Genomic DNA, 27,993 nt, shown 5'->3' with positions numbered 1-27,993 from the left:
ATTCAGGGACCTTTTGAGGGGGATGGGTTACTCAACCAGAAGAAAATTCTAAGTGGGCCCCACCTGCAAGGTCATACACTGTTTATCTTGATTCGAGATCACCATATCGCACACATATGGTTGTGATGCATGTTCCTGGTGTAGCCTTATCAGACGGGTAGTCATGATGGGTATACTGGGCTTCGTATATTTTACCCCAGTGTCACTTTGATGGCAGGCACTGCTCTCTCACTCAACAATAATAATAATAACCCTTTCAACTGTAAGCACAAGGCCTGACAGTTTTAGGGAAGGGGCCAGTCGATTACATCAACGCTCATGTCCAACTGGTTCTTATTTTATCAACCCCACAAGGATGAAAAGCAAAGTCGACCTTGGCAGAGTTTGAACTCAGAACATCAGCCAAAAGAAGTGCTGCTAAACATTTTGTCCAGCCTGCTAATGACTCTACCAGTTCACCACTACCAATAACTCCTTACATAGGCAAGCAGGCCAAACATAGGAGACATATCTAAATAGGATTATCTCAGAACCAACAACCATTCTAAATGTAAATTTACTTCTCATTCACAGAGCAATTTTAAAACCAAAACTAAAACTAAATAAAAAAACAAAACAAGAATAAAACAACAAAAATAAACCCTCATAATTATTCCCGGTCTATCAATAAGGTGACAGTTTCAAGGCCACAACTGCTAACGGTAACATGTGTAATAATTTGTATGTATAATTATTTAGAGCAGAAAAATCCATTCTACCTATAAAATAATGCTACAAGAATTAACCACTTTAGTTCTACAGCTGTTGGCAATGGTGAGAAACAGGTCTTTTAATGGCAGCCCTGATCGCTTTCTGTGTGTCTGTATTTGGTGGGAGCAAAATCAGAAGTTACCCTCAAACCATACACCTGATCAGAAGGGTTACAACAGAGAAATATCCATTAAAATATCTGTCTAATGATGAAATAGTGATCCAAGGTACTGAGTGATGGGATTGAACACAGAACAATGTAGTTACAAAGCCAAATTGTTAGACTACACAGCTTTGCCTACTAACAGAATTGCTTTATTATTAACGAGATACGAAGGTGGCGAGCTGGCAGAAACGTTAGCACACTGGGCGAAATTCTTAGCAGTGTTTCATCTGTCTTTACGTTCTGAGTTCAAATTCTACCGAGGTCGACTTTGCCTTTCATCCTTTTGAGGTCAATAAATTAAGTACCAGTTGCATACTGGAGTTAATCTAATTGACTGGTCTCCTCCACAAAAATTTCGGGCCTTGTGCCTAATGTAGAAAAGATTATTAACGAGATACTAACAAATATCTCTACTTCAGCAACTATGTTGTGTTCATGGGAGTATCGTTAATTAGGCCTGAATCTGCCTGGCTGACAAACATCCCCCACTTCAAGATAATACTATTTAGATACGTCTGTCTTAGGACTACGTGCATGTGTAAGAAGAAAAAGGAAGGGAGAAGAGGAGAAAGGAGAAGAGGAGGAGGGAGAAGGGGAGGAGGGAGAAGAGGAGGAGGGGTTGCTGTGACTTCTATCGTCATAGGCAAAGGAATAGCTGCATGGTTAGGAAGTTCGCTTGCCAACCACATGGTTTCCTGTGGCACCTGATCTGACCAAAGCTTTGTGAAGTGTTTGGTAGAAGGAAACTGAAAGAAGCCTGTTGTAAACACATATTTTTAAGTGTGTGAGTGCATTTCCCTTTGCCTCAACATTGTAAACAAGCATCTAATCTTCTGTTGAAACATGTCTGACCAACAGGAAGTATTACTGAGTTTAGAAACAGGTGAGAGTACGTGACAGGAAAGGCGTCCAGGCATCCGACCCATTTATTGGTGCCATTACTTTCGTCTCTAACTTTAATTATGATGATAAAAGGATTCTAATACACCCCCACCCTGACCCCTGAAACTGCATTTCTGTGATTACACCATTAATTGCCAAAAAAAGAAAAAAAGACATGTGACTTCCAAAGGCTGTTTATGGACCACTCCTGCCACAGAGTATGGTCAATGAGTCAACCTAATTTTTTCTTATGGCAAACAGCTGTTGACATTAATTATAATAATGATGAAACTTGATCAAGTATGATTGGAAAAAAGGGAGGAGGAGGAGGAGGAGCAGAGCGGGGGTGCGGTGGGGGTGGGAAGAGGAATATATAAAAGGACTGGAAGTTTTGCTCCATTGTTTTCAGCAGAATTAGCAGAGCAGTGGAGGAAATATCTTGCAGAATTTCTACCAGCTCTTTACACCGTGAGTTCAAATACCTCTAAGGTCAACTTTATCTTTCATTCTTTCAGGATCGATAGAATAAAATACCAGTCATGTACTGGGGGTCAACACTATTGACTAACCCCGACTCAAAATTACTGCTCCTCTGCCTCAGTTACAAACCTGTCTTTTGTTATTAGTAGTTGTTTAATCCCATGTTAGCCCTCATCAAGCAGACTTTTTATGAAAAGCAATCCTGCCATGACCACCCGACCTTATGGATGGGAGGGGGTGGGGATAGTATATAAAACCTTTCAGATTAGCAAACAGGAACCATGAGAAAGGGCGTTAAATCTACTTAATACTCTAAAACAAAACAAAAAGCAAGTAAATAGTTTCAAGTGTTATTCATGGGTGTAGATAGTGGGAGAACTGTAGAATGGATGAATGTTTCATCAGCTTGCACAACTGGAGTGTATTCAATGCAAATGAGGCATAAAGTTGTTGAAAGAGAACGACTGAATTCAACAGCAATTTCACAGTGGAGGCACAAGAACAAGGTAAGATAGCGTGAGTAGAGCTATTTACCTGTACAACAAACATCAACCACGACAGACATCACACAAGCATTATTGTTGTAAAACTTATTCATATTTTTCTTCTGACTTACTTTCTATACATTCTCGACAAGTCAGTCTCTGATAAAAATCATTAAAGCAAGTCCTGAAGACATGAATTTCTCATAAACCTCAAGTTTTATTCCCAGATCAAATTTCAACAAAATTACACGTGTTGGTGGTGGTGGAGGAAGTGGTGGCAGTGAGTATTGTTGGTGCCGTGCCTTTTGTTGTTGTTGCTGTTGTAATCTTTTCCATTGACATGACATACAACAAAAATATAACAGAGAACCCTCAAAAGACAAGTGTTTAACTTTATTAAAACAGATTTTTCTTTGTGTGTGTGTGTGTGTATTGTTTAATACAGTTAGATACTTAAATATTTACTGTCAAGACTGATGAACTAGAAGAACAGGTTTGACATCTAATATATACAGATAGATAATATACATACATACATACATATACGTATATATATATATATCTGTAAATGCATTTTGTTATCTAACCGTTTTTACCTATATATATATACACATATATATATACATCACACACACATATATATATAACTATATATACAGACACAGTAACCTGGTGTAGTCTTCTACTTGGCCAGCTCCCATCAAATGGTCCAACCCATGCCAGTATGGAAGACAGGTGTTAAATGAAGACAGTATGGCCGCAGCCTAATGACTAAAAGAATAAAAGCATATATATTTTATTGTGGTGCTCCAGCATGACCACAGCCACCTGGTTGAAACACATAAAAGATAAAAGATACAGAAAGATGTTTTAATATTTCACTTAGGCATAGTGAGATTAATAACCTGGTGTAGAACTCAATACTTGTGTAGTCCAGAACACAATGTTATATGAGTATAGAGTGGGGATAGAAAACATAGAGATGACACTGACAGAAACAAATGTTATGTAATGAACTTCATTAGCTTACAGCTGTTTTTGCTATAAGATGTGATAGAATCTTAGTTGAGTACCAGGGTAACATTCTATAGCTTCATCAGAGCTTTGAATATGAAGCGCACTTTATTTGGAAAAAGTTACATTTTTAGAACACACAGGCGTTCCCAAGTAGAGTGCATTCATATTCAAGGCTCTGATGAAGCTATAGAATGTTACCCTGGTACTCAACTAAGAGTCCACCACATCTCATAGCAGAAACAGCTGTAAACTAGTGAATTTCATTACATGACATTTGTGTTTTTTCTGGTGTCATCTCTGTTTTATATATATATATATATATATATATATATATATATACACATATATATATATATATATATATAACACATATATATATATATATATATACACATATATATATATATATATATACACATATATATATATATATATATATATATATATATATATATATATATATACATGTATATATATATATATATATATATACATGTATATATATATATATATATATATATATGTGTGTGTATATAAATAGATATATATATACATGGAAATTAGTTAAGAGAAATAGCTGAGGGTGGTGGGTAGCATGGTTATAAACAATGCAAATAAGTAAAGATATTAAATACCATACAAGATAAATTCTTGACCGTGAAATTATCTTCCCTTCAAGAAAAGAATAAAGTAACACCTTGTGGCAATTGCAACCAACACCAAATAAGAAGGGGAGATAATCTCAAGAATGAAGATTTCTCCAAAGCAGACATGCCATTAAGGGATAAACAGTCTGACTGGAAACAACAGGACAGCTGTGAACATGTTTCTACCTCAATAGGTGTCATAAGCTTAGCAGTTGTCTTATCATGAATACAAACAAGACACTTAGATACATATGGAGTAAGAAAAACATTTATGGCCTAAAGTAATTAGTACACATGTGCACACACACAGACATACAAATTATGAGGTTCAGTCATTATCATCGTTGTTTAACGTCCACTTTCTATGCTGGCATGGGTTTGACGGTTTGACGGTTTGACTGAGGACTGGCAAGCCAGAAGGCTGTACCAGGCTCCAGTCTGATCTTGCAAGGTTTCTACAGCTGGATGCCCTTCCTAATTCCAACCACTCCGAGTGCGTAGTGGGTGCCTTTTACATGCCACCAGCACAGGAGCCAGTCAGGCAGTACTGGCAACAACCTTGCTCGAATGGTGCTTTTTACATGCCACCAGCACAGGAGCCAGTCAGGCAGTACTGGCATCAACCTTGCTTGAATGGTGCTTTTTACATGCCACCAGCACAGGAGCCAGTCAGGCAGTACTGGCATCAACCTTGCTTGAATGGTGCTTTTTACATGCCACCAGCACAGGAGCCAGTCAGGCAGTACTGGCATCAACCTTGCTTGAATGGTGCTTTTTACATGCCACCAGCACAGGAGCCAGTCAGGCAGTACTGGCATCAACCTTGCTTGAATGGTGCTTTTTACATGCCACCAGCACAGGAGCCAGTCAGGCAGTACTGGCATCAACCTTGCTCGAATGGTGCTTTTTACATGCCACCAGCACAGGAGCCAGTCAGGCAGTACTGGCATCAACCTTGCTCGAATGGTGCTTTTTACATGCCACCAGCACAGGAGCCAGTCAGGCAGTACTGGCATCAACCTTGCTCGAATGGTGCTTTTTACATGCCACCAGCACAGGAGCCAGTCAGGCAGTACTGGCATCAACCTTGCTTGAATGGTGCTTTTTACATGCCACCAGCACAGGAGCCAGTCAGGCAGTACTGGCATCAACCTTGCTCGAATGGTGCTTTTTACATGCCACCAGCACAGGAGCCAGTCAGGCAGTACTGGCTGGCATCACCTTGCTTGAATGGTGCTTTTTACATGCCACCAGCACAGAGCCAGTCAGGCAGTACTGGCATCAACCTTGCTTGAATGGTGCTTTTTACATGCCACCAGCACAGGAGCCAGTCAGGCAGTACTGGCATCAACCTTGCTTGAATGGTGCTTTTTACATGCACCAGCACAGGAGCCAGTCAGGCAGTACTGGCATCAACCTTGCTCGAATGGTGCTTTTTACATGCCACCAGCACAGGAGCCAGTCAGGCAGTACTGGCATCAACCTTGCTTGAATGGTGCTTTTTACATGCCACCAGCACAGGAGCCAGTCAGGCAGTACTGGCATCAACCTTGCTTGAATGGTGCTTTTTACATGCCACCAGCAACAGGAGCCAGTCAGGCAGTACTGGCATCAACCTTGCTCGAATGGTGCTTTTTACATGCCACCCTCACAGGAGCCAGTCAGGCAGTACTGGCATCACCTTGCTTGAATGGTGCTTTTTACATGCCACCACACAGGAGCCAGTCAGGCAGTACTGGCATCAACCTGCTTGAATGGTGCTTTTTACATGCCACCAGCACAGGAGCCAGTCAGGCAGTACTGGCATCAACCTTGCTGAATGGTGCTTTTTACATGCCACCAGCACAGGAGCCAGTCAGGCCAGTACTGGCATCACCTTGCTTGAATGGTGCTTTTTACATGCCACCAGCACAGGAGCCAGTCAGGCAGTACTGGCATCAACCTTGCTCGAATGGTGCTTTTTACATGCCACCACACAGGAGCCAGTCAGGCAGTACTGGCATCAACCTTGCTTGAATGGTGCTTTTTACATGCCACCAGCACAGGAGCCAGTCAGGCAGTACTGGCATCAACCTTGCTCGAATGGTGCTTTTTACATGCCACCAGCACAGGAGCCAGTCAGCAGTACTGGCATCAACCTTGCTTGAATGGTGCTTTTTACATGCCACCACACAGGAGCCAGTCAGGCAGTACTGACTGTCAACCTTGCTCGAATGGTGCTTTTTACATGCACCAGCACAGGAGCCAGTCAGGCAGTACTGGCATCAACCTTGCTTGAATGGTGCTTTTTACATGCCACCAGCACAGGAGCCAGTCAGGCAGTACTGGCATCAACCTTGCTTGAATGGTGCTTTTTACATGCCACCAGCACAGGAGCCAGTCAGGAAGTACTGGCATCAACCTTGCTCGAATGGTGCTTTTACATGCCACAGCACAGGAGCCAGTCAGGCAGTACTGGCATCAACCTTGCTCGGGTGCTTTTTACATGCCACCAGCACAGGAGCCAGTCAGCAGTACTGGCATCAACCTTGCTTGAATGGTGCTTTTTACATGCCACCAGCACAGGAGCCAGTCAGCAGTACTGGCATCAACCTTGCTTGAATGGTGCTTTTTACATGCCACCAGCACAGGAGCCAGTCAGCAGTACTGGCATCAACCTTGCTGGATGGTGCTTTTTACATGCCACCAGCACAGGAGCCAGTCAGGCATACTGGCATCAACCTTGCTTGAATGGTGCTTTTTACATGCCACCAGCACAGGAGCCAGTCAGGCAGTACTGGCATCAACTTGCTCGAATGGTGCTTTTTACATGCCACCAGCACAGGAGCCAGTCAGGCAGTACTGGCATCAACCTTGCTTGAATGGTGCTTTTTACATGCCACCAGCACAGGAGCCAGTCAGGCAGTACTGCATCAACCTTGCTTGAATGGTGCTTTTTACATGCCACCAGCACAGGAGCCAGTCAGGCAGTACTGGCATCAACCTTGCTTGAATGGTGCTTTTTACATGCCACCAGCACAGGAGCCAGTCAGGCAGTACTGGCATCAACCTTGCTCGAATGGTGCTTTTTACATGCCACCAGCACAGGAGCCAGTCAGGCAGTACTGGCATCAACCTTGCTTGAATGGTGCTTTTTACATGCCACCAGCACAGGAGCCAGTCAGGCAGTACTGGCATCAACCTTGCTCGAATGGTGCTTTTTACATGCCACCAGCACAGGAGCCAGTCAGGCAGTACTGGCAACAACCTTGCTCGAATGGTGCTTTTTACATGCCACCAGCACAGGAGCCAGTCAGGCAGTACTGGCATCAACCTTGCTTGAATGGTGCTTTTTACATGCCACCAGCACAGGAGCCAGTCAGGCAGTACTGGCATCAACCTTGCTTGAATGGTGCTTTTTACATGCCACCAGCACAGGAGCCAGTCAGGCAGTACTGGCATCAACCTTGCTTGAATGGTGCTTTTTACATGCCACCAGCACAGGAGCCAGTCAGGCAGTACTGGCATCAACCTTGCTTGAATGGTGCTTTTTACATGCCACCAGCACAGGAGCCAGTCAGGCAGTACTGGCATCAACCTTGCTCGAATGGTGCTTTTTACATGCCACCAGCACAGGAGCCAGTCAGGCAGTACTGGCATCAACCTTGCTTGAATGGTGCTTTTTACATGCCACCAGCACAGGAGCCAGTCAGGCAGTACTGGCATCAACCTTGCTCGAATGGTGCTTTTTACATGCCACCAGCACAGGAGCCAGTCAGGCAGTACTGGCATCAACCTTGCTCGAATGGTGCTTTTTACATGCCACCAGCACAGGAGCCAGTCAGGCAGTACTGGCAGTCTCTTGGCCATTTCTTCCTATGCCACAGCTATCATCCATTAACCATCATGCAACAACACATTTCCAGTCAGCTCACAAGTCATATCCTGAAGTCACCTTTCCAATCTACATCAACCTTAAGCCATTCTCTCAGCTCACTGATGCTCTGCCATTCCTTTGGCCAGTAACTTTACACATCAAAACAGACCAACTTTTACACAAAGACAGAAATCATTTCCAACCAACACCAAACACTCCCACCTTCCAAAAGAATACAATCTCCTCACCTGTACACATCACCTGATTGCTTCACAGTCATCTGCTGTTCGCACACGGGTCACTTTTCAGACATATCATCCAATTGATCCATTCTTACCACATGTCACACAAACATGTAACATCACACACCTCCAAAAGACCATCCTCATCAGCCTCCACAACTCCTCTTCCCGTGCAATGCCCCATGTCACATGAACATGCAACATCGCCCGTCTACATTTTTCCATGATGATATAATCCCGATTACCAACCACAAACAGCAACTCCTTAAACTTCCTATTCCAACCACCCTACCCCCAATACTAAGTAGATCACCTAGGTAACAGAAACTATCAACTACCGCCAGTAAGTTATTTCACCACCTCCGCTGCCACCACCACCACCACCACCACTGCCATTACCATCATCTATTCTGACTTCAGTGCTTCAATTGTTGCAGGAGTGTTGAGTCTTCTCTTTGACATTTCTCTTTAGTATTCTTGAAATACTGAAGTCTGCTGGTTATTTGAGAGAGAGAGGGGGGAGAGGAGGAGAAAACAAAGCAGAGATACAGAGAGGGTGGGGAAACAAAGCAGAGAGAGAGAGAGAGAAAGTTGTGAGAGGCAAAGAAAAAGGAAAAGAAAGTGTCAAAAAAAAAAAAAAAAGAAATCAGAGGCAAGAATGGGAGGGAGAAGGAGAAAGAGAGAAAAAGAAGAAATGAAAAGATAGACAGACAGACAGACAGACAAAAAAAATAACTGGAAGCATTGAATGTTTGTGAAGTGTGAGAATTATTGTTGGAAAGCAAATATTTCACAGACAGCCAAAACACTAAGATGTTTAAGAAGCCAAGAATCTGGGTTATGATTGAATTTTGATCAATTGATGGCATCGTAATGTATTACTGGTAATAGTCTGTGGTGACCTCGTTTCAATGAAAGTTGACCCAAGCAAGGATTCGACAACGTCTGAAATGCAAAGCAATAAAATTAAATACCACAAACTAATCTTGTAAGTTTCTCTCTCTCTCTCTCTCTCTCTCCTACCCCTGCTGTGTAATTCTGCTCACCACCCCCAACCCGTCCTATCATAAGAAATATTAACTTACAGGGTCTTGAATCTGTGTGCGGAATTGTTTCTTTTGGTTTGCCTCTAAGAACTGCTGAGCTAACGTGGAATATTTCCCACTGATGGTAGCAGCAGCTGTTGCTGCTGCTGCCGTGGTTGCAATAGATGTTTGTAGCTTGCATTCCAGCCGATTCCAGACCAATGAGGAGGTTGCTAGTTTTCGAAGGGACTGCATCACTTCAGTTGGGTTGATACCTGTAGAAAATGGAGATGTAACACATGTGAACACATGAAATCTCTAAGCACTTTACTTTAGACTGGCTTACAATTATATTAATAATAATAATTCTTTCTACTAAAGGCAAGAGGCCTCAAATTTGGGGGAGGGGGATAATCAATTACATTGACTCCCCCAGTGAAACACTGGTACTTAATTTATCAATCCCAAAAGGATGAAAGGCAAAGTCGACTTCAGTAGAATTTGAACTCAGAATACAAAGACAGACAAAATGCAACTAAGTAGTTTGCCTGGCATCTTAACAATTCTCCCAGCTCAACACCTTAAACACAATAGTAATAACAACAACAACAACAACAACAACAATAATAATAATAATAATAGTAACAACAACAACAATAATAACAATGTTTCTTGGGGTGTTACAATACCATTTAAGTTTCTCAAGTCATAAGAATTTCTTTCTTTTTTTTAATGTTTAGTAGAAAACAGAGCAGCGCTGAGAAGACCATTGCAGGAGAAAGATGGTTGGTACCTACAACTACTACTCTGTTGCTTAACTCTTTAGCATTGAAACCAGCCAAATCCAGACCAAATACTCTGTTTTATGTTCAAACCAACAAGATCTGGCCTCTCACACATATCCGATAATATCATCATCATCGTTTAACATCCACTTTCCATACTGGTATGGGTTGGACGGTTTGATTGAGGACTGGTAAGCCAGAAGGCTGTGCCAGGCTCCAATCTGATCTGGCAAAGTTTCTACAGCTGGATGCCCTTCCTAACGCCAACCACTCCGAAAGTGTAGTGGGTGCTATTTACGTGCCACCGGCACGAGGGCCAGTCAGGCAGTTCTGGCAATGACCACACTCAAAAGGTGTTTTTTACGTGCTACCTGCACCATTCTAAAAATAAACAATCACATCATCAAAGTGTTGAAGCTGAGATGATACCTGACAGCCAAAGCCTGACATTGAAAGAGTCACGTGAGTGCTACAAGGTTATTAGTTGAAGTTTGGTTATCACAAGAAGTGGGCCTTATGAGATCCTGTTTGTTAGGACCCCAGTTATGAACTGGGGGAGTAGGGAAGAGACAGGGTTCAAAACCAGCCAACAGAACAATCTTTTGAGGTAGAAAGATTTTCACCCATTTCATTCCGTCAATTGTTTTTGGATGCTTCAGTAACAGGTCCAACATGTGACATGGTCTGCCATCCGAAAGTAAGCTGACCCTTCCCCCACCAAACTAGCCAAAAGATGAAGGTTGCTGTAACTCGGCAGGACAAAAACATGTCAAAAGAACAGATTAGCCTCAGTTTGGGGTCAATAATTATCTAGCAGTGCTGTGTGGGGGACATGGAAATACAGACAACCAGTGTGAGAGTGGTGGAGCCTAAGTCCTTGTTACTTGAAATCCAAAATTCAGCTGTTCCTGTTTGTGTGTATCAAACTGAGAGTAAAACAAATTGTTACTTAAACTCTGAGGATTTGGTTGATTCTTTCAATTTGAGAATATCTCGGTAATCACAACACCTGACTTGATAGGACCAAGGACCAATTGTATACCTGTCTAAGAAATCTTTGAATATACATCAAATAGCCTCAGACTAGTTGTTTTATTCTGAGGGTAGGGCAGGTCTCCATGGTAAACCACTTCTACCATCAAACAGTGTCACTCTATATGGGAAGGTCAACTGTCTCCCTCTAACAAACAGTACTGGTGTGCATGGTTACCTGTACCATCAAATAATGTCACAATATAAGGAAAGGTTTCTCAGCATCCCACGTGGGGTGTTTGTTTAATTGGAAACTGAATTCAGTTTTGCATTATTTCTAACTCAATGACATCCAACATTATTTGGTTAGAAGTTGCACAAGTATTCTGAGAGGATTGAAACCCTTAACTAATACAACTCAAATCTTTATCTTTATTCTTGGAGACTTCAATAATGAGGTTACACCTTCTGATATAGTCTTGTTCCAGGATTCTGGGACAAATCCACAACTGGCAGGGAGAAAGGGGCTGGGTGGGGGTGGAGAAAGTAAATCTTGTGAGTGGATTTGGTACAAGGAAACTGAAAGAAGGCCATCATGTGTGTGTGTGTGTGTGTGTCCTTGTGTCTGTTTGTCCCCCAGCACCGCTTGTTGGTTTATGTCCCCATAACTTAGCAGTGCAGCAAAAGAGGCCAACAGAATAAGTACCAGGCTTAAGATAACCAAAAGGTACAGAGGCTGATTCATTCAACTAAGAATTCTTCAACATGGTACCCCAGCATGGCCACAGACTAAGGACTGGAACAAGATAGCAGATAAAATATTTTAAGGATCATAGGCAAGGGTCACTGCTGCAAAATCAGATCTCAAAAAGGGGAGAGAGAGAGAGAATGCTAGAAAATGTAAAACATTTACTAAAATGCTTACTATTTCTGACCATTGACAGTATATAGGTAAATATGAAAATTTCAAGACCAATCCAACCCATACCAGATAAGGTTTAGAATCGAAGAACACAATCAATAAGTCATTCTTCTTGTAGCTTTTAGTCTTCTGTTAAAAAAAATGTTCCCATTTTCCGTCAGCAACTCAAATACTCTCCTATATTCTTGCATATATATTCTTACACACACACACACACACAGATATGTGTACGTATATATACATGCACACGCACATGTAAATGCACTTCTTTTATTTTGAAATACAAAGCTAAGTGTCAGGAAGTGTTTACCTCTGTGGTGGAGTGGGGATGCGGTGGGGTGGGGGAGGAACGGCAAAAAAAATCAATTAAAGGTAATTTTTCTAAAAGACAAGCAAAAGAAAAAAAAATCGAGAAGTGAGAGAGAGAGAGAGAGAGAGAGTGTGGAGAAGATGAAGAACTATGGAGAAATAGGAAGAGGTAAAGCAAGAGGGGGAAAAGAAAACCTGAAGAGAAGATGTAGAAGAAATGAAGGGGAAGGAGAGACAGGAGATGGAGTGAGAGGAAGAGGAGGGGAGGAGAGATGAGGAAGAGGGGAGAGAGTAAGGCAATATGTGTGTGTGTGTGTGTGTGTGTGTGTGTGTGTGTGTAATACAACTAAATTAATATTTTAATGGGTTAGTTGAGTTGTATTTAAAAATTAATGTTATTTAATGAGAAAGAGAAAGATAAAAAGAGAGAGAGAGGGGGAGAGGACAAGCAAAAAACACATCTTATTTGAAAAGAGCAGAACATGCAACTACCACCATCATTGCTATACAACCACTGGCACCACTCCAACCACCACCACCACCACCAGTTCCAACATCCAACCAAAATTGGCCATTGATGTCAACCACCACGAAGACTATTTGCAGCTGATAATTAAGTACCTCCAGAAGACAACCCTTCCTCTTTCTCCCTGCTTCCTTCCCCAACATCAACAAGAACCCATCCCACCTGACATCACTACCACCTCAACCACTCCCCACAATCACCACCTTCACAGAAAGATTAAATTGCTTGTTAGATTCTGGAATGGTTGTGTGAAACTGGGATTGCAGTGACGGCAATGGAGGATGGAAGTTTTTTGAAACATTGTGGGAATAGAATGGAATGGGCCTTGGAGATTTCTCATTGGTTCCATTAGTTACTGGGAGAATAGGAAAGAGCCAAAATACAAAGGCTTCAATTTATCTTCTCTCTTTCAATCACTTGGCTATGGCCATGCTGGGGCACCATCTTGAAGAACTTTTGGTCAAATCAATTGACCCCAGTACGTTTTTCTTTAAAGCCTGGTACTTATTCTATCAGTCACTTTTGCCGAACCACTAGGTTACAGGGATGTAAACATACCAACACCGGTTGTCAAGCAGTAGCGGAGGATACACAAAGACACACACACACATCATTCATCATCATTTAACATCCGTTTTCAATCCTGGCATAGTTTGGATGGTCTGACTGGAGCTGGTAAGGCTGGGGGGGGGCCTGCACCAAACACCATTGTCTGTTCTGGCATGGTTTTTTATGGCTGGACACTTAGCCTAATGCCAACCACTCCACACAGTATAAAAGGGCATTTTTTATGTGGCACCAGCACGAGTGCTTTTAACATAGCCCCTGCACCAGTGCTAATCTTGTGTGGCCCCTGCACCAGTATCAATTCTGCTGTGGTAGGCAGATCTTCTTGAGTAGAGAAAGGCAGCAGATATCTCAGTCCTTTCTCGTCTCTTTTGAGATCAGCTTTCAATATTCTTCATCCCATGTCTTCCTGGCTCTCCCTCTTGCAGGACTTCCATCCACTTTAAGTAATTGGCAATTCTGTATGCAACTGTCTACATTCATAAGCATCACATGACCAAACCAGCACTCACTTCTCTCGTACACATTGCATCTAATACCTCTTGCGCCCAACTTCAATACACTAGCACTCTGTTGCACATATACACTGACATTGCACATCCAGCTGAGCATACAAGCTTCATTCCTCTCTAAACTTCATATGTCTTATGTAATCAGTGTGTGTGTGTGTATATCTATATATATCATCATCATCATCATCGTTTAATGCCCGCTTTCCATGCTAGCATGGGTTGGACGATTTTGACTGAGGGTTGGCGAACCAGATGGCTGCACCATGCTCCAATCTTGATCTACACACACACACGGTGTGATGGGTAAATTGTCACCATTTTATATTTTTAATTTTGTGCATGCACGTTCTTTGTATTTGATTTTGTCAACTCCACAGTATAGTAGGGTCATTTGAGCATTGTTTGTTTGTGAGAAAAACAGCACCATGACACAATTCACTCTGCCAGAAATTTGGAAATGACATGCTGCACTGCTTGGCATTCAGGCCGGAAGCTCTAATATGAACATTTCAGAGTGTTTGGATGCAAATCTGAGGACCATCACCAGGGATATGGGAGTGTCTGAGTTTCTTAGGCAAGTAGTGCATGAAGACATTTGGTATTCCTCATACAAGATAAGAAAGGGCCAGCTTTTATGCCAAGCCATCAAGGATAAGAGGAAAGACCCCACTATGAAGCTTTTGAACAAACTCAAGCATCCCCTCCCACCGAACATGCTTTGGTTTTTCTCAGATGAGAAAAATTTCTGCCAGGATCAGGAGTGATTCTTATGTTGGTTGTCATTGCTGCTGTTTAACCACAGGTCAAGTATAATTGAGAAGACCACTGATCAACAGTTTTCCACTCTTTGCCATCTTGTCTTTCTTAGGTTGTACTTAAAGCTACACTATAAGGGAGATTTAGCTGCTATTTCTAGAAAGTTCAGCAACCTCAAAAAGATTTCCTTGTTAGTTTGCAGAGATGTTTCATGATATTGGTCAGTGCTTTGTAAAAGTAGCTTTATAATTGGTGAATAACAAGTTTGCTTTGCGATTGTGTATTTTCAGGTGCAGTCCCCCAACTGGGCACCTCAAGCAAGTAGATTTCACCAAGACCTTCGATCGACCAAAACCTCAAGTGTGAAATTTGGAAGAGAGAAACAATATGAAAGCATGGTGGGTGGACTATATTCCTGTTGTAGGGAGATAAAATTAAAATGTGGTTTAATCTGCTTTAGTTGAGTCCACTCTGTTGTAAGCGTGGTGGCCAGTCTACAGAGAAATCCTTTCTTTTCTCATATCATCTTCAGAGATCCCTGGAAAAGGCCATGGAACACTATCCATCCTAGACTAAGGTAAAAATAAATTTAGTCTTGACTCTGACCACTAAAATAAGCCTAGTGCTACAGGCCTGCAATGAAAGCCTTTATTATGTGCCATCACCAAACAAACTCGTACATTAAACAAGAAACATGTTATCAATAAACGGCTGTTTTATCTCTGGGAATATTTCCTACAATATTGCCAGCAATGGGAAAAAGTTGACCATGAAAAAAATCAGTGACAATACACAGGTCTACTATCAATTAACAAGGTCAGTGATGTTTGTTGTTTTGATCAGACATTTTGTTGTTCAACCAGATACCTTTTCATATCATTTTTACCCCACTCACCCACTCTTAACCCTAATTTGCCCTTGTGATCTTCACCCCCAGCACTCTGTATGAAATGCTGCACATATATATACATATATATTATTTAGAGAGGTCATCAAAGCACTCATCAGAATGTTGAAATATATTGCTTTTAGTTGTTGCTTTTAGTAATATCTTTACCTTACAGCAGCTTAATATTGATCCTAACTGGAATCCTTGTTCACATTTGTGAGAGTTTAAAGTGGGGAAGAAGGACTGGCTGGTTATTGTAGTATATGTGAAGAGAGGTAGCAAGACAAGTGAATATGTGAAGGAGTGTGAGTGGAGGTGATGTGACACAAGTGTAGTCAGCTAAGGGAAACAGGAGCCACTCAAGTCGCAGTGAAAAAAAGAGGAGGGTGAAGCCAGCAGATCTATGGGTCAGAAGTTAGAGTGTGTTGCTGATTGAGTTTATAAACCAATTAAGTAGCCTTTCTTGGGATGTGGTCTGTATTTGTAGAAGAAGCAGCAGCAGCAGCACTGATCTAAATTTGAGAGAAGTGCTCCAGTATGAGATTTACCTGAACTTTGTAGAAGATCAGTAATTTGGGGAGTCTGAAGAGAAGGTCAGTTTCTGGACAGTCAATCAACATAGAAGGTTGCAGGTTGTAGACTTCCGTATGTGACTTCGTTTAATATTGGTTTCAAATCAGGGTGGCGAGCTGGCAGAATCATTAGCATGCCAGGCGAGATACTTAGTGGTATTTCGTCTGCCGTTAGGTTCTGAGTTCAAATTCTGCCAAGGTCAACTTTGCCGTTCGTCCTTTCAGGGTTAATTAAATAAGTACAAGTGATGCACTGGGGTCGATATAATTGACTTAATCCTTTTGTTTGTCTGTTTGTCCCCTCTATGTTTAGCCCCCTGTGGGCAATAAAGAAATATTGGTTTCAAATTTTGGCACAAGGCTGGCAATTTCAGGGGAGGCTCTAAGTCAATTACATTGACCCTCAGTACTCAACTGGTACTTAATTTATTGACTCTGAAAGTCAAAGCCTCAACAGAATTTGAACTTAGGAATGCAACAAAGTATTTTTCCCAAGAAACTAAGGATTCTGCCAGCTCACCACCTTAACAACTTTGTTTAATATCACCACCTGGCCAACTATTTGACAGGGTTCACATTATTGTAATCCCTGGAACTACAGACTGCACAGTCTTCTCTTGCAGACATCAGTCTAAAGAAGTTCATACTGGGAGAACTCAAGAAATGCAATGGACCCTACTTTACCTGCCTTGATTAAATAAAACATCTGATTCAGGTGAGAATCACACTAAATATTCACTACCCTGCACAGGAAACTATTTGTGATGGCAAAAGTTAGAATTCACATCGTCATCATCATCATCATTTAATGTCCCCTTTTCCAATACTGGCATTGGTTGGACAAGAACAGACGAACAGGGGTCTCAGCCAAGTTCTGTGCCTGCTTTGGCATAGTTTCTACAGCTGGATACCCTTCCTAATCTCAACCCTATAACAGGGTGCACTGGATGTGTTTCACATTGTACTTTACAGATAATCAAACAAGAAAACATATTTTCCCAAACAGACACACACACACACACAAGGTGCAGGTGTGCTGGGTAACTAAGAAGCTTGTTTCCCAATCATTGGACTCAGGTTTGATCCCACTGAATTGCACCTTGGGCAAGTCTCCTCTACTATAACACTAGGCCAACCAAAACCTTGTGAGTGGATTTGGTAAATGGAAACTGAAAGAAGCCCATTGTGCATGTGTGTGTGTGTGTGCTCTTTCTTGACATCACAAGATGGTTACAAATGAGTATCACCACCATACAAGAAGTTTGTTTCGTATGTCTAATTATCAGGAAATACTACCATGATAGGAAAGAGGTGAGCACTGGTGACAGGAAGGGCATCCCAGCCATACAAAATCTGCCCACGACAAACTCCTTATGCAAGCAAGGAAAAGTGGATGTTAAAACAATGATGATGGTAATGATGATGATGTAAGTAGAAGCACCGTTCAATGACTATCAGGGGAAGTTTGTAATTTAGTTTCCAATTACGGTCGTTTCTTTCATTTGAGTTGCTGTCACCAATAAAAAAGATGCAAAAGAGTCAATTCCTTCTCTTTCCAGAAATGGGAAAGTCCCCCTCAAGGAGCAGCCAATCACCTGTAAAACACAGCTAAACACATGCCGAAAGAAAGGCTCTTATTCATTCTATCAACCACAGAGAGACAGTTCATCCAGTCCCCACCTCCATCTTGACAGCCCATCAAGCTACTGACAGACAGCTATTCCACCCAATGACGGACTGTTCATCCAGCCCCTAACAAACAGCTAATCCACCCAATGACAGAGCTAATTCAGCCACCAAGAGATAGCTAATAATCCACTGACTGAAAGCTATCTGATCCTCTTTAACAGTGAACTAATCACTTATTAATACACAGATAATCCCCTATTAACAGATAGCCAACCCCCCACCAACACAGCCGGTCCACTCACTGACAGAGGATTAATCTGCCACTAACAGTTAATCATTCTTTAACAGACAACTAATCACTTTTTAAAGATAGCTTATCCTCCACCAATACGGCTAATCCATTTACTGACAGACAGCTGTTAACCCCCACACAATCAGCTAATCCCTTACCAACAAATAATCAATCATCCATTCATAAACAGATAGTCAATCACTCACAGACAGTTCTGCTGATCCACTCACCAACAGGCAGCTAATTACCCACAAATCCACTCAACTAATCTTCACTGAGACAGCCATCGACAGGGGCTAATCTACCAGTCATCCACAAACAACTAATCCACTGATAATCGCCCATCAACAGAGAGCAAACCACTCATTAACTGAGAACTAATCTCCTCGTTACCAGACAGCCAATCCTCCAGCAACAGACAGATAATCACCCAATGACAGCTAGCTAATCACATACTGACAGCTATACCACCCAACAACAAAGATAATCCATCCACCAACAGACAGTTAATCACTCCTTAACAGTGGACCTAATCACCCACTGACAGACAGCTAATCACTCTCTGCCAGAATAGCTAATCATCCATTAAGAAAGAGTTAATCCACCCATTAAAAGACAGCCAACCCCCAAATGACAGACAGCTTATCACCCACCACCCCGCCCACTAATCACCCATTAACAGTCAGCTAATGACTCATCGACAGACAGGTAATCACCCAATGACAGTTAGCAGTGATTATGGCACCAGGTCCACTTGACTATTGCCATTAGTTGTCTTTTGAGAGAAAATAGAAAAGATCCAGACTCTCGAAAACTCCTCCTTCGAAGGAGATTGTTGTCAGTCAGGCAGACAGGGGCAACGGAAACAGAATGTAAGATTGAACTTACGACCATGAAAGTCAGTGTCCCGGTCCCACCCTTCTCTCTTCCTTCCCTTACACAGTCCCCAAAAAGGAAACGAGAAAGAGCAAGATGAGGTTAGGGTGCTCATCACTCGCTGATTCCAAGAGCCTGTTGTCATTCCGTTGTTGTTCAATCACAGGCCGATGATCAAACACATTCCAGCCATGATCATCTCACCTCCCCCCTACATTATCCAATATATACTTCTCTTTCTTAAAATGATGGTATGGGATTTGAGGGAAATTTGGCTGCTATTTCTAACGGGTCAGACGATCACGTACAGCCATGCCATTTCGTTCCAGACAGTATCTCTGTGAAATGACTATCCGCGTTAAAATTTTGTTACATGTATTTTATAATGCTGTTCTCTCCATGGCTTTTGATTCCGTCATGTAGTAATCAAAATAAACAACACGTGTTCGACACCCGAATGGTACTACGAGCAAACAGTGGTCCCGGTGCGCGCTAGCTAGTCGTGACTAGTCGATCCTACAACGACTACCTAGCAAAGTAAATAAAACACAAAATAAATCATTTTTGTTAAACAAAGTAAATAAAACACAAAAACGCAAAGTAAGGAACGACTAGCTAGCGCGGATGCGCGAGTACGCGCACCGGGACCACTGTTCGCTAGTAGTACCCACACGAATTCCTGGTTACTAAGGAATAACAAATCCCTAAACATCGTAATCTAAAAGTTATTTTTAATTCTCTGGTCCAGGACATATCTGTGTTAACCACGTTTAAAAGTTTGGATATTGTTATATATAAGTAATTTGTTATTATTGATAATATATGTATGTATATATATAGTTCCCTTGGTTGGACTATTTTGAAACATTGTTAATAATTACTGCCCATTGAAGGGATCGAACTTCGGCATTTCCTTATTTATTTATTTCTTCCGCCTCTCAAGGACATTACGACACATGCGAAGCGAGTTCGAGTATCACCAGATCTACCCACTAATATAGAGATTAACCTTTAAAAGTTTGGTGTGCAAGTGAGACAGGTGATAATAATTGAACACACTGAACTAGAGATAAAAGGGAATTTTGAGGATATATCCAGGGTAGGTCCGAGGAGGTGATGCAGATAATTAAAGGTGATACGAATCAACCTGGACATTATAAACAGAATCGTTTTTAATTTGATCCACCAAAAAGTAAGGACATAAAAAAGGACTTCAATGTCAACTGAGAGATATAGTTTTGAACTTATTTCCCGGCTCCATTAGGACACGTTTTTGTTTTCAATGTCAACTTAATTAAAAAGGTTAACACGGTAATTAGAAAGGAAGAAAAACGTAGACACTTGATGAACGAAACACACAAGGATCGGATCTAATGCTTTCTTTTATATAAAAGTTTTTCATACAAGGGATCGGGATTAAATTAAGGAATCACCTTAACCCTCCTTCCCAAATAATAAAAATAAATAATTAAAAAAACGTGTCTTAGAAACTCGAAACTTTATTTGTGAATAAATTATGGAAGGAAAGTAATAAAGGTAAATGTTTAATAATAAATACCAACACGACTCGTTCTAATGAGGAAAATTAATTGAACTCGGAAGAATCCGAATACTTGCAAACAATATAATAAAGCTTGCTAAATATATATATATATAATTAATTTTATATATACATATATAAATAATTGAACACATACAATTCGAGCACATGTCTGTGTGTGTATATATAATTAATTTTATATACATATATATATATATAAAATTAATTATAAACATATATAATTCGAGCACATGTCTGTGTGTGTATATATATGTATATATACACACATATATATATATATGCATACACACACACATCAATGTATGTGTATGTGTGTGGAAGTGAAGTAAATACAGCAATTGTGGTAATAGAAATGGCACATAATTGCCAGTGTTTCGCTTACCTGAGTGCTGCTCTTATAAAATTGATAAACCCCGTCCGACGATCATCCAAGGTAGACGATATAAGGTAGACAACCGACGAGTTGCAATATTTTGCTCTTTCGCCGTCTCTGATCAAATTACACGGAGAAAGCCATCTTTGAAGGAGGCCGACAGGATTCTGGGAAAAGAGGCTGGAAGCTATTTTTTGGGAAAATTATCTCTGTTTTCGATTTTGTCGATGTTATTTCTAAAATTGAATCGATTACGAAAAGAGAAAAAATAGAGACAGAGTATTATTTGATGACCTGAAAAATGAATCTCGCGAGATGTTATTCATTTATATCTTTACCACAACAACACGAGTAAATCCGAAAGGAGTAGAATTTCCTAATCCGACAATCTTTTCAAGTATTAAACTGATTCGTTCGATCCACGGCGAATAGATTCGACTGGAAAGGAAACATCATATTCTTTGTGATTAATGTAAGGATCGTGAGGAAAAGAGGCGTTGGAAGTGGTTGGAAGGAATTGATTTTCGGTTCGGAAACTAGATTTACGTAACTGTCGAGCTCCGCTGCCAACCGCCATATTGTGAATGTATCCTAGAATGGTTTGTACGGATTGTTTGGGTGAACCATTTGCCCGATATTTTCACTATTTCCACCTATCAAACTGAAAGAAGATAAGGTAGGCTATCGAGCAGATGATGTTTGAACTGGATGACATGTATTGTTTATATCATAGTCGCTTCATGTCTTCTGAAAAGAGTAGTTTTGGCGGTCACCTACGTGACCACGCTTCTTAGAAGAGAAAAAAAAAAGAAAAGAACCAAGCAAATTTTTGCCTATTTCTCTCTCTTTCAAACTATCTCAAACGGTACTTTACCCAACACCATTTCCACCTTGTATCTCTAACGATATTGCATTTATTTATCAATCGTTTTCTCTCATCGGAACCGTCTGCAATTATTCTCTGCCAACACCACACACACACACACACAGATACACACACACACACCTATATACATATGTGTACATATATATACATCGACACACACACACACACACGCACGTACAGTTTTATTATTAAGGAAGCTTGTTGTTGACTGCCAATTTCCATCACAAATCGCTCAATTATTCTCGTCGCTGTTTTTCCTCTTCAGCCAAAAACTCATTTTTCTCCCAAAACCAAAATCTATTCCAACCAAAATCTGCTGCGATTTCTCTTTTATTATCGACACAAATCACAACACTTGTTCTGCTTTTTGTAAACACTCTTCACCATCGAAGAGACCTCGAAATCAACTGGTATTTTCCCCGGGTTCGATCCCTTTTCACTGCTGCTATGCTGTAACAAGTCCTCCTTCGAGCTGCTCCTATCTTCTTCTCCCATCTTCTTCTTCTTCTTCGATATCTATTCACACTAACCACACATTTATGATCACTATTGTAAACAACGAACGATGCACATGGATTTGTTTGATAAACTTGGATTATAACCGTCTCATTAATTCGCCCTAATTAATATGTAATAATCGTATTGTAGAAACAAAAACAAAAAAACGACAAAACGAAAGCTTTTGCAGTGATAATCATCATTTTTATTATTATCTCCGATCGATAATTGAATATTTTCCATATCTGTTGTGGATGTTAATTAATTATATATGTCATACTTTTGACAAAAGTGCAATGAGTTGCGCTCAACGAAATAAACCAACGGAGACGTTTATTCTGTAAATTTGTAGATCGAGCCATCAAAAGGGAATCACAAAAAGAAACAAGAAGATCTTCCAGGCTTCTTTGCAGTTTCCACTTATATATATATATCGTTATTATATTATTATATCATATAACTATTTATCTATTATTAATATTGTCATTATTGTTCCTTGGTTCTGTCTCACATTGTTGTGAGAAGAAGAACCAAGCAAGTTCGGTCGCACGAACTAACTTCCAGGAACAACTGGAGTTGGTGCGTGTACCAAGCAATGAGTGAGTTGGACAGATCGAATTCAGCGTACGACAAGAAACTGACCCACGGATATAATCCTGAAGCCGAAAATAGTAGTGACGAGACTGATTCCTCATCTTCGCCATCATCATCATCACCTTCTTCATCTTCCTCATCGTCTTGTTCTTCTTCCACATCGGAGAACTGTACCTCTAGTGGCGGTGCCGAATCTAACTACGACGACAACAACAACAACAGCAACAGCAACATCAAAACCAGCCACCACCGCCGCAACAGCAACAACAACAATAACAAAGACAAGAACACAAACGACGACGATGATGATGATGATGACGACGACGACGACGATTACGGAGACTGTCAGCACGAAACGAAGGAGTTTCGGATTCAAGAGACGAACTTCGATCGGGGCCAACTGAAGTTAAAGATCTTTGCCAAAAGGAAAAGCGTCCAGACGAAACGATCCCACGTTTGGCAACCAACAAATACAAACAACAATAACAATAACAACAACAACACTAATACCACCACTACCACCACCACAACTACTGCTGCTGCTACTACTACTACTACCACTAGTAATACTACCACCACTACCACTAGTAGTTGTAGTAGTAAAGCACCTGCTAGTAAGGTGTCCAGTACCTGTGGCGACGGCGGCAGTGTTACCGCTTCTTTGGATATTACTACTCCAGATCAACGACCTCCCTTAAGAATCACAATAAAGCAACCTCACCAGTCTTCAAAGACCCCCGTCGGCACCTCTCAGCCTGTTAAGGAACACAAGGAATTGGTAAAAACAAAAACAAACATTCTTATACATTCTCTTGTTTTTGTTTGGTTTTAAATTTTCCCTATTTCTCTCTCTCCAGTCGCCTATCCATTTTGCTTCTATATTCCCCAGATCACACACATATATATATATATATATATATATATATATTATATATATATATATATATATATATATATATGTATATATATGTATCGATCACTCTATCATTGTGTCTGTTTACCTCTGATTCTATTTGTCTGTGTATATCTAACAATATATGTCTGTTTATCTCTCTCTCTTTCTTGTATAGGCTTTTGACAACCGTCATCTCCAAACAAATCTATTTTAAATTGTTCAACGAATGACTACATTTATTTATTTATTTATTTTCTAGTTGTTGTTGTTGTTGTTCTCTTCATTGATTGATGATGACGAACGTCATCATTTGCGATCCATTTAAATTTCTATCTTTCATATGATGCTGATGTTAACGGTGATGATGATGATGATGATAATTGAGAAATGTCTTTTTAAAAATATTTCTCTATACTCGTTCCATGTGTTTATTTCCTCGTTTTGTTGGAAGAGAGGAGGGGGGGATGGATTGAGACGGGTTTAACATCTCAGTGCAACATAAATAACTTTATTAAGAACCAACAATTAATTAAATTTCATGCTTAATTGAGTAATTACGAAACTGTTGCCACGATTACTATTATTATTATTGTTATTATTGTTATATAAATCGCTGGCTTATGTAACTGGAATCATAATTATTGGCTCAGACAAGAGAGCGCCGAATTCGATGCTTGAAGCTTGGTGAGTCAAAAAGTGATGGAGAATGATTCAGACTTGCATTTCCGTGATCGACTTTCATCTGTTGTTTAGCCACAGGTCAGTCCTCGTCCTGCACATCCTATTATCACAGATGTTTTCAACGTGACCACTCCGTCTTAATTAGATCAGACAGTATATATCTAGGACAACATTATCAAATGTGTCTTTTTTTTTTTTTTTTAAAGTTTGTAAGGAATCGTTTGAGGGAGTGTTGGCTACTTTTTCATCTAGAGATCGATAAAACGAGCAGAAACTGGATACTGATGCCGAGTTAATCGCCAAATACACTCACACACACACACACACCCTCTCTCTCTCTCTCTCTCACACACACACACACCCTCTTTCTCTCACACACACACACACACACATACACATTCCTATGGTAGGGAGTGAATGTATTAATATTTGTAATAGTCACGAATCTCGACTGAAAACCTTCGTGGATAATTGTCATGAGGGTACCCTTGTGGTCTGCATCCCCGTGGGTAGAGAGAAGTGGATCTCTTGGGTATTAATGTGAAGATATAAACAGGGGAGAGGATATAAGGGGAAAGTTTTTAGATTAGAATGAGGGGTGGAGAGAAGTGGAGCTCTGGGTACGACGGCACCCGTTTGGACTGGATCAGCGTGGAATGGAAGGGTTTAATAGGTAGAGGATACCCGTGTGGGATCACCTCAGAAAGTGGGGTTTGTCCTATGTGAGGAGCATAACCCGAAACGTTACTTCCCTCCCCCCTCTCTCTCTCTCTTCTCCTCTCCCCGATCTCACAGACGACCCACTATTCACCGTAACCCAGTTTATATAAAGTTGTTTGCCTGAAATTCAATAAAATATGTAGAAAATTTCGTCTGCCCGAAATGTCAGGACTCCGTTCTCCTTATCTTGTTTTACGGATTTTAAACAAAACAAACGATCCACTTTCGTATCATTCAGTGTTTAACGATTGAGCTGGAAGAAGAGTTTCGGGCGGTAAACTGTGAGGACGAACAGACACACACACACAACGCGCGCGCACACACATGCACTGTGCTTGGTAAAGCTTATATGTATATATATATATATATATATGTGTGTGTGTGTGTGTGTATAAAAGAGCTTAGCAAATGTTTTAACATATCGGTGTGTTATGTATTATATAGACTGTTAAATCAACTAATGGTGAACTCCCCTCGTGATTAAATACTTCTGAATACACTCTTTAGATGAAAAGACGATGGGAGAGGGCGTGTGCGTCGCCGCCTCATACAAATGGGATATATATATACATACATACATATATATATATATATATATATATATATATATTTAAGTTATATATACAAGGAGGAGAGAGGGAGAGAGAGATACATAATTTTATATTAGACGAAATTGTTAAAGGAGTAACTCAAAGATCTAGAGTTTCGTGTAGATGAATATAGATGTGTACACGTCCTCTCCATGCCTTTATATCTAATGACTCCAAGTTATATATACACACATATATACATATATATATATATATATATAATGTGTGTAGACGTTAGCTTTTGCTGACTGAGCTCCATTCATTTATGTGTGTCTCTCCCCCTCCTCCTCCCCCCGTTTCAGTCTTTACGACAGCACATCTCTCTCTCCCTCCCTCCCTCCTACTTCTCTCTCTGTGTTCCATATTTCATTATCATGAGAACCAGTCTCCGTGTGTCTGTGCGCGCCTATTTCTGCTTTTTCTACACAGTGTGGGTGTGCACACTCCCACCTACACTCTCCATTTGTATTCATGGATATATAATATATACACACACACACACACACACACATATATATATATATAGTCTGTGTGTATAAAAATACACACACCTGTGTGTGTGTGTCTGTGTGTATAACTATCGAATAATTAACCTCAGTGATTTATTATTTTCGAAACTGTGTGTCTACACGTTTGTGTATATGATGTCCTATATTATTATCATTATTATTATGTGTCTAGAATTCTGTTTGTGTATTTGGTAATCCTTCTGCTTCTGTCTACATATTTTGTGTCCGTGTGATCTGTACTCAGTCGCCTCTCTCTCTCTCTCTCTCTCTTCTCCTCTCCCCGATCTCACAGACGACCCACTATTCACCGTAACCCAGTTTATATAAAGTTGTTTGCCTGAAATTCAATAAAATATGTAGAAAATTTCGTCTGCCCGAAATGTCAGGACTCCGTTCTCCTTATCTTGTTTTACGGATTTTAAACAAAACAAACGATCCACTTTCGTATCATTCAGTGTTTAACGATTGAGCTGGAAGAAGAGTTTCGGGCGGTAAACTGTGAGGACGAACAGACACACACACACAACGCGCGCGCACACACATGCACTGTGCTTGGTAAAGCTTATATGTATATATATATATATGTGTGTGTGTGTGTGTGTGTATAAAAGAGCTTAGCAAATGTTTTAACATATCGGTGTGTTATGTATTATATAGACTGTTAAATCAACTAATGGTGAACTCCCCTCGTGATTAAATACTTCTGAATACACTCTTTAGATGAAAAGACGATGGGAGAGGGCGTGTGCGTCGCCGCCTCATACAAATGGGATATATATATACATACATACATATATATATATATATATATATATTTAAGTTATATATACAAGGAGGAGAGAGGGAGAGAGAGATACATAATTTTATATTAGACGAAATTGTTAAAGGAGTAACTCAAAGATCTAGAGTTTCGTGTAGATGAATATAGATGTGTACACGTCCCTCTCCATGCCTTTATATCTAATGACTCCAAGTTATATATACACACATATATACATATATATATATATATATATAATGTGTGTAGACGTTAGCTTTTGCTGACTGAGCTCCATTCATTTATGTGTGTCTCTCCCCCTCCTCCTCCCCCCGTTTCAGTCTTTACGACAGCACATCTCTCTCTCCCTCCCTCCCTCCTACTTCTCTCTCTGTGTTCCATATTTCATTATCATGAGAACCAGTCTCCGTGTGTCTGTGCGCGCCTATTTCTGCTTTTTCTACACAGTGTGGGTGTGCACACTCCCACCTACACTCTCCATTTGTATTCATGGATATATAATATATACACACACACACACACATATATATATATATATATAGTCTGTGTGTATAAAAATACACACACCTGTGTGTGTGTGTCTGTGTGTATAACTATCGAATAATTAACCTCAGTGATTTATTATTTTCGAAACTGTGTGTCTACACGTTTGTGTATATGATGTCCTATATTATTATCATTATTATTATGTGTCTAGAATTCTGTTTGTGTATTTGGTAATCCTTCTGCTTCTGTCTACATATTTTGTGTC

At 40.5% G+C, this 27,993-nt stretch overlaps 2 protein-coding genes across 6 annotated transcripts in view; one reads left to right on the top strand and one right to left on the bottom strand.

Moving 5' to 3' along the window:
- LOC115217848 (28S ribosomal protein S29, mitochondrial-like) overlaps positions 1-21,298 on the bottom strand; it is a 62,407-nt gene extending 41,109 nt beyond the window's left edge. The window contains 2 exon segments of the mRNA XM_029787547.2: positions 9,611-9,825; positions 21,101-21,298. Coding sequence (XP_029643407.1) covers positions 9,611-9,805 — 195 coding nt within the window. The 5' untranslated portion in view covers positions 9,806-9,825; positions 21,101-21,298.
- Positions 21,299-21,529: 231 nt separating this feature from the next.
- Positions 21,530-27,993, top strand: part of LOC115217847 — a 132,287-nt gene continuing 125,823 nt past the window's right edge. For all 5 annotated transcript variants that reach the window (XM_029787545.2, XM_029787544.2, XM_029787543.2 and 2 more), the window contains exon 1: positions 21,530-23,847. In XM_029787545.2, coding sequence (XP_029643405.1) covers positions 23,071-23,847 — 777 coding nt within the window. In that variant the 5' untranslated portion in view covers positions 21,530-23,070. The remainder of the gene's footprint in view (positions 23,848-27,993) is intronic.

This window comes from Octopus sinensis, linkage group LG12 (genome assembly GCF_006345805.1).
Source record: "Octopus sinensis linkage group LG12, ASM634580v1, whole genome shotgun sequence".
Lineage (NCBI taxonomy): Eukaryota > Metazoa > Mollusca > Cephalopoda > Octopoda > Octopodidae > Octopus > Octopus sinensis.
Note: the sequence above shows the minus strand (reverse complement) of the source record. Positions and strands in the feature narration are given on the sequence as shown.